General features: G+C 44.9%; 1 protein-coding gene across 6 annotated transcripts in view; it reads right to left on the reverse strand.

The window, feature by feature from the left end:
* The window catches only part of LOC138760821 (ribosome-binding protein 1-like), a 115,561-nt gene that overhangs the window by 80,649 nt on the left and 20,321 nt on the right, over positions 1-14,591 (reverse strand). For all 6 annotated transcript variants that reach the window (XM_069931993.1, XM_069931992.1, XM_069931988.1 and 3 more), the window contains one exon: positions 7,508-8,239. In XM_069931993.1, the coding sequence (XP_069788094.1) occupies positions 7,508-8,210 (703 nt within the window). In that variant the 5' untranslated portion in view covers positions 8,211-8,239. The remainder of the gene's footprint in view (positions 1-7,507; positions 8,240-14,591) is intronic.

A 14,591-nucleotide genomic window follows, 5' to 3' on the forward strand; every position in this document is an offset into this window, starting at 1 on the left:
CACTCGGTCCACATCTTTCTACACCTTCCCTATCCATGTATCTGTCCAAGTGGCTTTTGTGTGTTGTATTTGTACCTGATTCCATAGCATCCTCTGGCAGCTCGTTCCAGATACGAACCACCCTCAGAGTGAAAAACATGTTCCCCTTTACAGATCTCTCCTCTCACCCCAAAACTGTGCCCCCCATTCTCAAACCACCTACCCTAGAGATAGACTATGGGTGTTCACTTTATCCATGCCCCTCATGATTTTTATACCTTTATATAGTCATTCCTCAGCCTTCCACACTCTAGGAAATAAAAACCCAACCTTTCTCTACACCATAGGTCCCAGCAAAATCTTGGTGTATCTCCTTTGTCCTGCTTCCAATAATTGATGGCATTCCAAGGGAGGGTTGACCAGATCTGCACACAGTCCTCCAAGGGAGACCTAATAACACCTTTAACATTGCATCACAGGGTCCCAACTTTTATACTTGATGATGGTGAGCAAGCCAAACACATTCTTCACTACGCTGTCCACCCAAGTCACCATGTTCATGGAGATTAGATGAGCACCTATACCACTAGGTCTCTCCATTCTACAGTAGTTCTTTTAACATAGAAAAAACCAAATTCAACATGCTCAGTTAGAAATTCAACTAACTGGGCAGCACAGTGGCACAGTTTGGAGTCACTGCCTTTGTAGCACCAGAGACTGAGGTTCGATCCAGACCTCGGATGCTCTGTGAATGGAATTTGCACATTCTCCCTGTGACCAAGGGCTCTGGTTTCCTCCTACATTCCAAAGACGTGCAGGTTGGTAGGTTAATTGTCCACTGTAAATTGTCTCTAATGTCCATGTGAGTGGTGCAATCTGGGATAGTTGAGAGGAATGTAGGGACAATTTATTACAGATAAAATTACTGGGGAAATGAGATTGCTCAGCGAGCCAGCAGATGCAATGAGCCAATATAGCCTCTCTCCATGTGGTGAGAAAATTATTTTAAATTTAGACATACGACTCAGTAACAGGCCCTTGGTGCCCACAAAGACGGGGCAGGAGTCCCCAAATACACCAATAAACCTACAATCCCCATACCTTTATGAAGGGTGGGAAGAAAACGGAGCACCCAGAGGAAACCCACACAAACAGGAAGAATGTAGAACCACCTTGAAGAGAGCACCAGATTCAAACCCCAGATGCTTATGCTGTAATCATGGTACACTAACTGCTGCACTAACTATGCTGCCCAGTACATAATATAATCCACGTGTAAGATACTTGCTCCTGAGGGAACAAGCCAAAGTAAAACATGGCCAGGCTCACCTCTTCCAGGTTGTCTAAGAGCCTGCATTTAATAAGAGCCTTCACCAACTTGGGACGGTCCAAAATGAGTGGCGCAGCTGACAGCTGCTTTTTTGTAGCTGCAGCGATCCAGTTCAATGCCGACCTCAGGTGTTGTCTGCACGTTCTCCTAGTGAATAGGTTTCCTCCCACCGTGCAAAGACAAGGCCACTGCAAACTGCACCTTATATAGGTGCAATGCAGGAGAATCAGGGAATCGTGAGAGGAAGAAAAAGGTTCCATGGAAATAAGATGGTTAGGATTTGTGGGTAGCATGGGCTCGATGAGACTATGGTTTGTCATAAAAAATACAAACATGAAATAAGCACCAGAATGTCCCCAGAGCAAGGACATCTGGGTTGTGGTCCTCTTGCGCAAGTTTGAAGCAGCGTCTACCATTGTATCTCTATGTCAATTGAGCCCAGCTCACAAGCGGAATCTAAAATTTCAGTCTAAAACCATAGGTTTGAGGTGAGAGGGAAAGAATTTAAGTGAGATATGAGGAGCAAGGCTTTCCACAGAGGATGGTGTGTATTTGGAATGCCAAAGTGGAGGAGATGGGTACAATTACAATGTTTCATGGACATTTAGAAGGTGCATGGCTAAGAATGGCTGGCATGGATGTTGGGCCAAAAGACCCTTTTCTACATTGTTTAACTTGATGAATGCAGAAGTGGCTTCCTTCTCTGCTACTGCTCTCTTTCAACAGAAAAAAATCCCATGACACAACTGCAAAGAGGAGCAGGGGAACTCTTACAGGCACCCTCCCCAACACCATCTTCTCAAGCAAGACCAGTAAAGGCAAGGCATTGTCACCACCACACTGCTATGGCTCCCCATCCCAGCACCTTGATTCCACATTGTGGCATTAGCAAACCTCAAGAAGTGGCTTGTTCATGGCAATCCAGCCTTTTGGGTTGGAAGTCAAATTCATACAAACCTCTTGCTGCCACCAGGTTAAATAACCAGAGAAAGTGCAGCTCAATGAGGTACAGTCAGCCACTGTTTCTGGGTAATGCTGCAGAAGGCCCAAGTAAAAACACAGAAATGCTGGAGGAACTCAACTGGTCTCGCAACGTCCACAAGGAGGTAAATATAACTGACATTTCAGGCCTGAACTTTTCTTCAAGGTATGAGTAAAAAGCAGGCAGATGCCCTGAATTAAAAGCAATGGAAATGGGAAGAGTGCAGACCAACAGACAAAAAGTATTAATTTAATCTGGAGAGGAGGACAGGAGAGAGGAAGGTTGAAAATTGATTGGGAAAGTGAGGCTTGGCTCTGTGAATGCAGAGCTGGGGGAAAAGAGAGAGAGAAAAGGAAAGAGAAATAGAGTAAGAAACAAAGAGACATTGGGATAGAGGAGCTAATGAAAACAGAAGTTGAATTTAATCCCATTGGGTTGAAGAGTCCCCAGCCAGAATGCAATGTGCTGTTCTGCTAATTTGGCCCAAGAACAAGGAGCGACATTGAAAGAGGAAAGGAGCACAAATCAGGGAATCAGCCTCACATCTGTGGTCTGAAACATGAAAGTCTGCACACACCGTGATTGTAGTAGAAACACAAATGCTGGAGGAACTCAGTAGGTGTCACAGCATCCATAGGAGGTAAAAATGCATTACTGAAGTTTCAGGCCTGAGCCCTTCCTCACGGCATTATTCAAAAGATGGAATGAATTGGATTTCTTGCAAGTTTTGTGGCTTCTTAAATTTTGGAGGAAAATCAGCCAAAGTTGATTGGACTAAACTTTTTGGCATGTTTTATATATGAAACTGTGAATATTTATCCTTTTATATTCATTAGCTTTGTCCTCTCCTGTGGCATGTTGTGTTAATTTAATTCATACCTATTGCTCGTTGGTGTGTTTTATGAACAACCGTTGCAAGCAAGAATTGCTTTGCATGCGTACTTTACACTTTCATATATGTCAATAAACTCTCATCTTCATCATGTTGTGTTCCTTGGTTGGCCTGACCTCTCCACCCCAACATCCTGGCTGCTGCTCCTACCCATCCACATCCCCACTTTCCTGGCCAACAGCCAAGTTCTGGCTCACTGACACCCCACATACTGGAGTGCAGAAGCATTGTCAGGATGGTCACAAGGCTTCCAGAGACAAAGTGAGGAACTTGACAGCCAACAGGGCTACAGGGTGAGGAGAGGAGGCAGAGTTTTACCAGCTGCACAGGAATTTTAACCATTTTTAAGTCTCCCTAACATTCAGATTTATTGTCAGAGTACATATATGACATCACATACAACCCTGAGATTCCTTTATCCTGCGGGAGCGGCAGAATTACCGCTTATTGGTAATGCAAAAAATAAAGTGTACACAGTGTAAATATGTAAACAAAGAACTAAACAGATAATGAATGTAAACAAACTGACTGTACAACACAGAGAGAACAAAAGTGCCCAAGTAAGAGTCCTTAAACGAGTCTCTGATTGAGTTTGCTGTTGAGGAGTCTGATAGTGGCGGGGAAGCAGCTGTTCCTGAACCTGGTGGTGCGAGTCTTGCGGCACTAAGATGCACTTAAAAACTCTTAAAATTCAAGTAAATAGGGGTCATACAACACGGGTGACATGGCTCGCATAGCGGTTAGCGCAACACTGATGCAGCACATTGATTGGGACCGGGGTTCGAATCCTGCGCTTTATGGAGTTTATGTGTTCTCCCAGTGTCTGAGTGGGATTTCCTCTGGAGGTTCTGGTTTCCTCCCTCCACTCGAAACGTACCAGGGGTTGTAGATTAATTGGGTGTAACTGGGTGGTACAGGCTCGTGGGCCAAAAGGGTCTGTTACCGTGCAGTATGTCTATATTTGAATTTTAAATTTAGTTTAAAAAGTAAAATTTAGAAACAGGCCCTTCAGCCCATCAAATTCATGATCATCGTCACACACCATTTTACAGTCATTCGAACTCTCATCATATTCTCAACATATATAATTTGTAAAAATTAAGTATTAAAAAGTATAAATTTAATACAAAGCCCCTGTAAATAATTAAAAACATTAAAATAAATCAAAATAAATTGATCTCTCCTTAGAAATAGAACATTACAACACCCTTCAACTGACGACGATGATGTACTGACAGATGTGAACCTACTCCACAACAATTTGCCAACCTCACCCTCTATTTTTCATACATCATCTATCAGAGTCTTTTAAATGTCCCTATTGTACCAGCCTCCACCACCACCCCGGCTATGCCTTCCAGGCACCCATTCCTGTGGGGGAAAAAAAAGACTTGCCTCTGATCTCTCTCTTAAACTTCCTAATAGATTTTCCATATCCCCCTTAGAAATTAAAGGGGCATCAAGTCTTGGAAATCCAACTCGTGGTAGGATCCCGGAAAAGCACTCGGAATTGCAATGAGAAGGAGCTCTAATAAGACTTCAGGAAACCAACAAGTATCCTGCTCCTGAATCTGTCAGACGAACACAACTCCATCAAGAGGGTCAGCAGGGGGAGGTGGCCATTCAGCCCCACCCCAAGGCCTTCCACCATTCACAAGGCTCAAGTCAGGAGTGAGACGTAATGCTCTCCACTTACTTGGGTGAGTGCACCGTCAATAAGAAGTTCAATAAAGGACCGGTCAACAGCCATTCACTCCCCACCACTGATGCACAGTAGCAGCAGTTTGTACCGTCTAACCATCTATAGGATGCAGCAACTCACCACAACGAGGACCTCCCAAACCAATGAACTACAAGATGAAGAGAGCAAAAACATGGGGGCAACATCAGGAAGTTTCACTCCAAGCCACACACCACCCTGATCTGGAAGAACATTGCCATTCTTTCATCACTAAGTTAAGATCTGAAACTAACAGCAGTACGGGTATACTCACACCTCGAAGTTTTCAGCAATTCAAGAAGGCAGCTCACTACTGCCTTCTCAAGGGTAATTGGGTATGGGTAATTAAATGCAGGCACAACCTGAGAAGTTCACATCCCTTGAATGAATTTTTAAAAATTGGCAAGACTGTGCCCAATAGAACTTTAGCAATTAGATCAGATTTGCCAACTACAGCCAGCAAGATCTAGCAAACTTCTTTTCTTGGTTTAAAATATATCAAGATGGGCAGATGGCCATGGACACTCATAACATGTCCGGGGAACTTCAAAAAGATATATTTTTTTAAAAATACAGATGCTAGAAATCTGAAATGAGAATAAAGTGCTCAAAACATCCAGTATGTCAAGCAGCATATCTGGCAAAAAAGTTTTGAAAGGTCATCAATTTTCCTTGGTTTCCAAGGAAAGGTTTCCCTAGTTTTGTTCTCCACAGATGCTGACTGACCTACTGAATCTTCTACTCAAAACAGATTAGCTTTCTCTGGTCCATCTTCTAGTTAATTGAAAAATTAAATAACCATAATTTTTGAAAAATATTGAGGTTAATTAAAGGAATTCAAATTCAGAGCAAACATTAAAGCCAGAAGCCAGCATAGTCTCATAAAATTGCCTGGCATGAGAACCTCACAAGATTGGGAAGAGTATCTTTAGCAAAACACAGCAACATTTGTGGCACTACTTTACATCCTAAATTGATCATTACTCCTGAAATGAGGCTGATTAGCCATTTCACAGAACAGTTAAGCTTCAATCACACTAGACCCTTCCACACTGGCAAACGGCTAAATTGGCAGTTCAAGGAACTGTTTTAAAATTCCCAAAAAGCCGTTCACACAGGACCAATGTTAACCAGTTCTCTGCACCCTTTCACATTCACTACCCGGCATCACAGAGCAAAGGGGCAGCTACCCTCCAGCAGTGACATCCTGCATACACCCTGTCCCGTTCCACTGTGCTAACCAGTCCGCTGATTCAAAGTGAATTGGCATTGATACACCCTCCCTTGGCGGTTCATCCCTAGGGTGATTTGACACCTGCGTGCCTGTTTGCGAGTATGTTAACCAGCAAATCGGTGGTTAATTACTGGGCTAAAGTGCCAGTACGAAATAGATCAAAAATCATATGGACCAGACCCATCCAATAGCTCAGCAGTTAGAGCACTGGTCTTGTAAACCAGGGGTTGAGAGTTTGATTCTTGCTGGGGTCTCATCTCTGTGAAGGGCACTGGACAAAGTGGTGATCCTCTGCCTTCCTTATGGTAGACAAAGTTAAAGAATTTCATGCATGTTATATTCCAAATGTAATATTACATGACAATTACTGGAACCTTTATTTTTACCAATGGACCTAATTTTAAGATAAAAGAGTAGATCAACCTTTTCAAGCATGTTTGTTAATGTTCCACTGCCAAAGTTAAATGTGGTGTCAAGCACAATTCAGTACGAGACAGGGGGAGTGCCAAGTTCCACTCTAGACAGCATGAAAGCATCAGTGTCATGCTGAAGGAGTATCGCACCATCCAAACTGCCAACCTCTGATGAGAGTTGAACAAAGGCTCTGCCCTACATCTTCAGTGATCTCCACAGTGCCACCAGGTACTCTCTGTTGCCCTGGTCAATAGCAATCCTCAATCTGATGTCACACTTGTGCTGAGGGCAGCTTGCTGTGCACCTTTGACTGCTGCATTTTCCTGCTCTATGATCGTGCCTTTTCTGCCTGTATTTCATGGGACAAGAACCTCCATGGTATTTGCAGGTTGTAGAAGGTGCAACACACATGTAAGTTGTCCTTCAATGCACAAGATTGCTGGAGCAACTCAGCAGGTCATGCAGCATTTGTTATGCAGCCAAGTAAGAGAGATAGGCAGAATGATGGTACAGCAGCTCCCTCCACTGCCTCCCAGCCTCAGCAACCCACATTCAATCCCCACCTCAGGAGCTGCCTGCTCTCAAGGTGCTTGAACATTCTCTTGTGTATCCACATGGATTCCCTCTGCTCTGGTTTCCACCTCATTTGACACAAGCGTGGGTTGGCCTGTTAGTCAGCTGCTGTAAACTGCTCCTGGTGCGGTGAGTGAAAGAATTGGGAGAGAGGTAATAGAATGGCGTAGGATTAAGAAATATGGGTGCTTGATATGGTGAGCAAACTGGTCTACTTCCATGCCATGTAACTGTGGGGATGATGAACCAATTGGGGAGGGAGGTGAAAAGTGAGGGGAGTGTTTAAGACCTTCTCAGCCACATTTCAGAGAACAAACAGCATTTTGATGCACTTAGCATTGAGTAACCAGAACCCAGAGTGAGAATGTTTCAGAGCTACTCACCAGGCTCAGACTTCTTCTTAGGTGCCACTTTTCTCTTTGCTGGGGCTTCTTGCTTTGGCTCGTCTTGGCTGGCAGATGAATCCGCCTTTTTGGCACCTGCAGAGGGAGGGGCAGCAGCGAGGGGGGCAGTCTGCTGGGGTCCAACTGGGGGCACTGCCATCACCGGCACTTCCCTGGCAACTGCCTCCAGCAAGGAAGCGGCTGTCGGAGCAGGAGCTTGCCTGGAGGAGCCACCAGCCAGGGCGGGGGTTGGAACAGTGCCAGGCGCTGGTTCAACTTTGGCAACCTTTCTTTCCTTCCTCCTCTTTTCTTTGAACGTTGGGGGAGAAGACTCGGGGGCAGCTGGAGGAGGAGGAGGTGGAGCAGCCATGACGGGTGCCTCACTGCTCGGCACGATGACGGGTCCCACTTCAACCTCTGCCTCGGGGACCTCCGGCACAGGCTCAGACTCTGGGATTCTCCCATTAGGCTTTTCCTCCCTCTTCTTTGGTTTTCCTTTCTTCTCCATGGATTTCTCCTTCTTCTTCTTCTCAGACTTGGCCTGCTGGGCTTTCTCCTGCTCCCTCTTCTGCTTTGCCAATGCTTCCTCATAAGAAGTTTCTTTCATGGAGAAAGTGGAGACCAGGAAAATTCCAATGGCAGAGATGACCATGAAGCCTCCAAACACCATGAAGCCCAAAGTTTGAGGATCGTAGATATCCATGTTCTGTTAATTCTTCCTTCTTACAAAACCTGCAAAATAAGATAAGATTAAAGTAGTTTTAGACACAACCTCAGAAAAGTTTGGATACATAATGAAGGGTAGTAGGGAGAAAGGCATGTATTTATAGCCCTCCGGCTAATGCTTTGGAAGGGTAGTCACTGCTATGAGACGGAGAAACTGGCCGGACACTGGATGGCAGCGGTGGTGCACCATTTAGAGCTGCTCTCCCACAGCTCTGCAATCCAGATTCAATCCTGAACTTGGGTTTTGTCCGTTTTCTCACATGGGTATCCTCGAACATCAATTGCAAGCCCATACTGGTTCATAGACTAAATAGACTTTGAAGCTTACCTTGTATAGGTAGGCGTGAGGAGAACTGAAGTGTGTGTAGATAGAGGGTGGGTGGGTGGGGGGGGAAGGGAGGTGAATTGATGGGGATAGATCATTACAATTGGGTGCTTAATAGAGAGTGTAAATGGCCAAAGCTTTACCCTGATACAAATCAGTGAGATAATGTCAGAATCAGGAGTTTTTGATTGAGGACTGAAATCAGGATGGATTTATGCGATTGGAAGGGTTGCAAATCTTTGGAACTCTCTACCCAAGAGGGTTGAGGAGTCTAGGTCACTGGATAATGTTAAAGCAGACTATTAACACTTTGAATGCCAAAGGTGGGTAGATGTATGGGGATAGTACAGGAAGGTAGAGGCAAGGTCAAAGGACAGGAGTGGTTGTGCTGACTAACAGGGTGAATGTGTGGGGCAGAATGGTCCACTTCTGGTCCTTAGAGGCTAAAATGGAAGAAAGGGTGAAAAGCTGCAATGGTGGTGGGAGAGGGGTGCTATGTTCTCACATTCCAATGGGAAAACAGGGGCACGGCTGACATGGTCAGGTGGCGATTGGTTTGGGTTGCTGGTCTGCACGATTGCTGTTCACTCTATCGAACTTCTGCAGGTCCACTGAAGAATCATGGCCTGGTTTGGAAACTCGAATGCACAGGAACCCATAGATTGCAGAAATTGGCAAACTTTGTCAAGTCTATAATAACTCCTAATCCACTGAAGACATCTACGTAAGGCATTGCTTCAAGGCAGTCAATACCACAAAGGACCCCCATCACCCTGGTCACAATCTCTTTCACTGCTACCTTCCAGCAGCAAGTACAGAAGCCTGACTACCAGCACCAATTGTTTTTATCCAATAGCTAGAAGGCTCTTGAACCTCCCCATAGCCTAACCATGCTACTCCAGGGCCATTATAAAATTAGTTTGAATTGTTGAAACATTTTTTTCTTACACTAAATTGCAACTGTACGTAGTCATTTATCTATCCTTTTTTTCTTACACTAAATTGCAACTGTACGTAGTCATTTATCTATCCTTTAGAGGGGTGACAAAAGGCAAAGGAGGAAAAAGCCAACACCCAACCCCAACCCACCAATTTTCCCCTGCAGCCGCTGCAACCGTGTCTGCCTGTCCCGCATCGGACTTGTCAGCCACAAACGAGCCTGCAGCTGACGTGGACTTTTTACCCCCTCCGTAAATCTTCGTCCGCGAAGCCAAGCCAAAGAAAAAAAAGAGGGGTGGTGTGTGGGTGTGGGTGAGACTTCAATTCGCAAGAGTCTTCAATTTGATTGAATATAAAGCTGTTCTGCTGATGTGGAATTATTCTCACTGTACAATAAGAGAGAATCATTTTCAAAGGGGGGAGGGAGGGGAGAGTTGTGGGTTGGGAAGAAGAAATCCGGTAAAATTATTAAATAAAAACCCTCACAATCTCCCATCTCAAAACACTAACGAAGTGTTGGCATATAGGCTCCACTTCTCCACTCATTTCAACAACCCTCTGTCCCCACAGCTAACAAAGTAAATATTTATTCTTGCCAGAGCCAAGCTGACCTAAAGCTCCCAGACCTGATCACAGGAGTCTGGAATTTTAAGCTCTTGTTGCATTCAGTGAAGAAACACAGGACAAGTCCCCCACAAACTCTATTGCCTCAGAAATACAAGATCTCAATAAGGAATGAAAAATGGTGAATGTGTTTATGAAACTGATTAAGTTTTGCAAAAGGAAACAAGAGCTAACTGGCTACTTACAGCACAGCATCGTGAGGTTTCTACAGAAGATCTGGGAGTGGGCCTCTCTTGGAAGCAGGGCCAGTGGGTTTTTAAACTTTACTTTCAACTTTTTGACCAAATGACTGCTTTTCAGTAGTCTCCGTTCAATATTTTGTGCAGTATCGCTCGCTCTCTCTCTCTCTCTCTCTGGCGCACACAATCATTTAAAATACACAACTGTATTGGAGAGACTCAGCAGGTCACACAGCACCCATAGGAAGTAAAGTGTAACCAGCGTTTTAAGCCTGAGCCTGAACACGAGGTACATTTTCAAAGGGTCAAATGTACCCACAGGGTGTGATGGCCAAGGCTGCAGGAAATGTACCATCTCTGGGAGTGATCAAACAATGTTGTACCAAACAGAATCAGCTTACAGATGGTGCTGGCTCTATGAAAGTGCCATCCAACTCGTACTGCTTCTCTGCTATTTCCATTCGGCTGATACTATTTCCATTGAGAAATCACATTCCCTTTTGAAAGTTATTGCATCATTCTCAATCTGCAAACAGAATTACCCAGGTGAACAAACTCCCCTTAATTCTCTGCTGGCTCACCTTCTGTCAGCCAAAAACCTGACAGGGGGAAGCAGCTCCTCTGTCTCCTTTACCAAAGACCTCCTTAACAGGTCTGAATGCCCGCATTAAATCTCATTCTCCCCGCAAGACAATCTCCGCTTCCCTTCTAACCTAGTCCCCTTAACACAAGATCTTCCCTGAAGTCCAAGATCTTCAGGCATAGAGTTGGACATCTGCCTGGGAACACTGCAGAGGATATTCCAGTTCACACTGACCCCAACTTCCAACGATTGATCAAGAGAGACCATGAGTGTCACACCACTTTGCCAGCGTGATGGGTTACCCCCTTGCCCGGCTCCTGTGAGGAGTCAAACTGGAGGTGGCGGCAGAAATTGCAACAGCAATGAAGACACAAAGCTCTTTTTATTGCGTGACTGCAGATGAAGAAGAACATGCTACCAGAGCCCAGTTTTCAAAAGAGCTCTTATTTTTAATTTCCTGTCCTAGGCTGTCAGTGCAGAGGGTGTTGGATTTCCAGGCTTTTCAGCCAAGAACAATTATCAATTCTGGTAAGTCTGCAGAGAATTGGTGACCTGGCGACTGCTGTCATTGCATCACCATGGAGATGAGTACACGGGGATAGCGTTCCCCACCCAGGATCTGGGCAGTGGGTGTCAAAGGGGAGCTCTCTGACAGAAGTCTATGGCAACAGGAAGGGCAGCGGGTGCTCCCTGACCTGGTTCCACAGGGACAACAAGGGGCGTGCACATGCTCCCCACTAGGGTCCACAGGGAGGAAAAGGAGGAGGAGACCATTCCCTGAATGTGGTCTGCAGGGAGGGAAAGGAGAGGGATGACACTCCCCTTGTCAGTAAGGTGGGAGGGAAAGAAGGACTCTCCCTGACTGCAGGGATAGGAAGGAGGGAAGAGAAGTACTCCCAGATTGGGGCCCACAGTTGACCATGTGTAGCTCAACCCATGTGGTAAATCGGAGCACGAGAAGCTTCTCCCTACAGTGAACACATTGTTTGCTATTTAAGCAGCTTTGTTTTAAGTACACCTGACATATTGCAAAATAGATCATTAAATACATGAGGTAGATCCAAAAACTGACAAAATCCCCAGCTTCACTGCCTGAATCACTATCGCACACACAGTTCCTTCAACTTGATGCCACCATCGATGGTTCTGATTTATCTCTCTAGCTTGTACTGCTCTCTTCATACCTCAATTAGGAGAGAAATCAAACTAGCTGAGCAATCCGACCCTCACCATCCACCTCATACCCGAGGCAACTAACTGCTTTGGAGAGCGTCTAGTACAGCAATCCTACCACTTCAGAGGGGAAGAGTAGAACTGGCTGGGTCAGTCACTGACAGCACCATGTGTCAACACTACCAATGCTGGATCACAATCAAACAGCCGAGAAGATGACTGTGCACAATGCCATTCCAGCAAAGGTCGCCTGGCAACATTCAGACTGAGTGAACATTTGGTCTCTGAGAAGGTCGGCTTCAGTGGCGTGGTTTAAGCAGAGCTTGCAGAAGGGAGTTCCAGACCACAGGCCCAAGCCAGTGGGGAAGACAGTCATTAATGCTGGATAAATAGCAAGAGTGGGGAAAAGGGTTCGAGAAGGTTTATTGGGTCAGCCCCACACAAACTTTCCAACGTCCAGAACAGTTCCAAAAGCAATCAACTGTCTGTAAAGAGAATCCCTCCTTTTGCTCAGGCTTCTGTGGTGGGAGGTTCACCCAATGTTGAATCGAGGAACAGTCAGCTTCACTTGAGCGGAGAGAGGGTATTGAAGTTGAGCAGCATCCACAGAGAGAAATGGAGGGTCAACATTTCAAGTCGGGACCCTTTTTCCAGTCTTGAAATGTGGACCGTTTCATCTTTCTCCACGGATGCTGCCTGACCCGTTGAGTTCCTCCAACTTCTCTTTGTTCAACATTCCAGCTTCACTTCTGGTGTTTCACCCACCTCTCCCCAACCTGCAGAATTGCGTGCGACCACCTCTGGGACAATGAAGGAGTGGTCCTATTTGCTAATCCCTAGATAGCTCTGCTCCATGTTGAGTAAGAGAAATTAAAGTCCAGCGGGGACAAAGCTTTAACACAGGGAGACACAAGAGGCTGCAGAGAGCTGGGTCGGCTATGTATGGGCTGTGGGCCCAGAATGGGTTTCCTGGCAAAGCAATTGGAGGTCATAATTATGGATGGGTGTGAGAAATATTACACGTCCTGAAGTTGGGTTAGCTTTAGATTGTCTCTTTTTTTTTAAATATTTTTATTGATTGTAACATATTAATCCTCCATGCAAAGTATACTAACAAAAAGCATGTCATATCATATACAAATTGATACAAATAATTCTGAATAGAAACCAATCGAGTTACATTATACCAAGCCTTGGTCATAACACAGAGTAATATCTGTCTAATGTGATAATATGATCGAGGACAACCATAATTAAACCCATATATAAATTGGTTAACCTAAAACAGGAATAAAACACTAAAACTAAATCTAATCTACCCCCTCCCGCTAATCAAGGTTACCTTGTAGAAAATAAAAATATGGATCGAATAGCGACTTTCAGAAACCAGAAAGAGAATCGCTAGAGCATCTAAATTAATGAAATCTGCCAATCATTATCCCCACATCTTTTCAAATTGAAACTTTCCAGTTTTAATGTTGTATCCAATTTTCTCCAAGCTTATATAGTACATTACTTCATGTGACCACTGGGCACGAGTAGGTGAAGATTTACCTTTCAATTTCATTAAAATTGCTCATCTGGCTATCAACATGATACAAGCTAGCTTCAGATTTTAACTTCATATTATTCATCCTCCTCAAAATAATTCTACAGCACCATTCCCCTGTCCAAACAAAAAGCTTGCTCTGCCTTCCAACATCAGTCCCAATGCAAGGGTCTGGACCCGAAACGTTGACTATTTCTATCCATGGATGCTGCCTGTTTTGCTGAGTCTCTCCCCTAATGGCCCACTCCAAACAGGTTCCACCTTCTGATACAACACCCTACCCCCACCCCCCAATAAATGCCAGGTTCTGTGCTCTATCACTTCCTTCTCCCCAATTAAAATCCACAGCCCCACAAAAATCATCAATCACAGGCTAATGCCCCCATCCCTCGTCTCTCCCATTCCCTCACCAACAAGTATCTGCGTTCCACTCAGATGGCACTGAGAGTTACTTTGCATGTCACAAATCAAATCTCCAGGTGGAAAACACCACTGGTAACCTGGCTGGGTAAGAGCAGCAGGGGAACAGCACCTGATCGAAGCCATCTGGATAAACGGCTGAATGCTCAGAGCTGATCTGTTGGTGCAGTTAGAGCCCAACAAAGAGCTGTGTCCCTGTGCAGGGACCCTCAGTCTGCTTTGAAATATGGGGCACCACATTTAATAAACAGGAAGCACACTTTACACCTTGTGCGGGGCACACATTTCCTGCCCACAAACCTGACTATTTTGCCAGTCTTTGGCCATATGTGTGCTGTCACTTATCCTTACGTTTACACTTTACTGAAATCTATTAAGGGAACTGTCATGCAGCGTCAAGTCTGAAAGCTCTCTTCCAATGGTGCATTTCTCCTTGAGGCCCATGTCTTTATCCAAGCATTTCATAATTCATGCCAACATCTCTTCCATTTTGTGATCACTTGGCTCTGAACTGCCACACCATGCTTTTCACATTGAAGAAGCTGTATAAACATTCATTAACTCCT

The sequence above is a fragment of the Narcine bancroftii genome, chromosome 4 (assembly GCF_036971445.1).
Source record: "Narcine bancroftii isolate sNarBan1 chromosome 4, sNarBan1.hap1, whole genome shotgun sequence".
Taxonomy (NCBI): Eukaryota; Metazoa; Chordata; class Chondrichthyes; order Torpediniformes; family Narcinidae; genus Narcine; species Narcine bancroftii.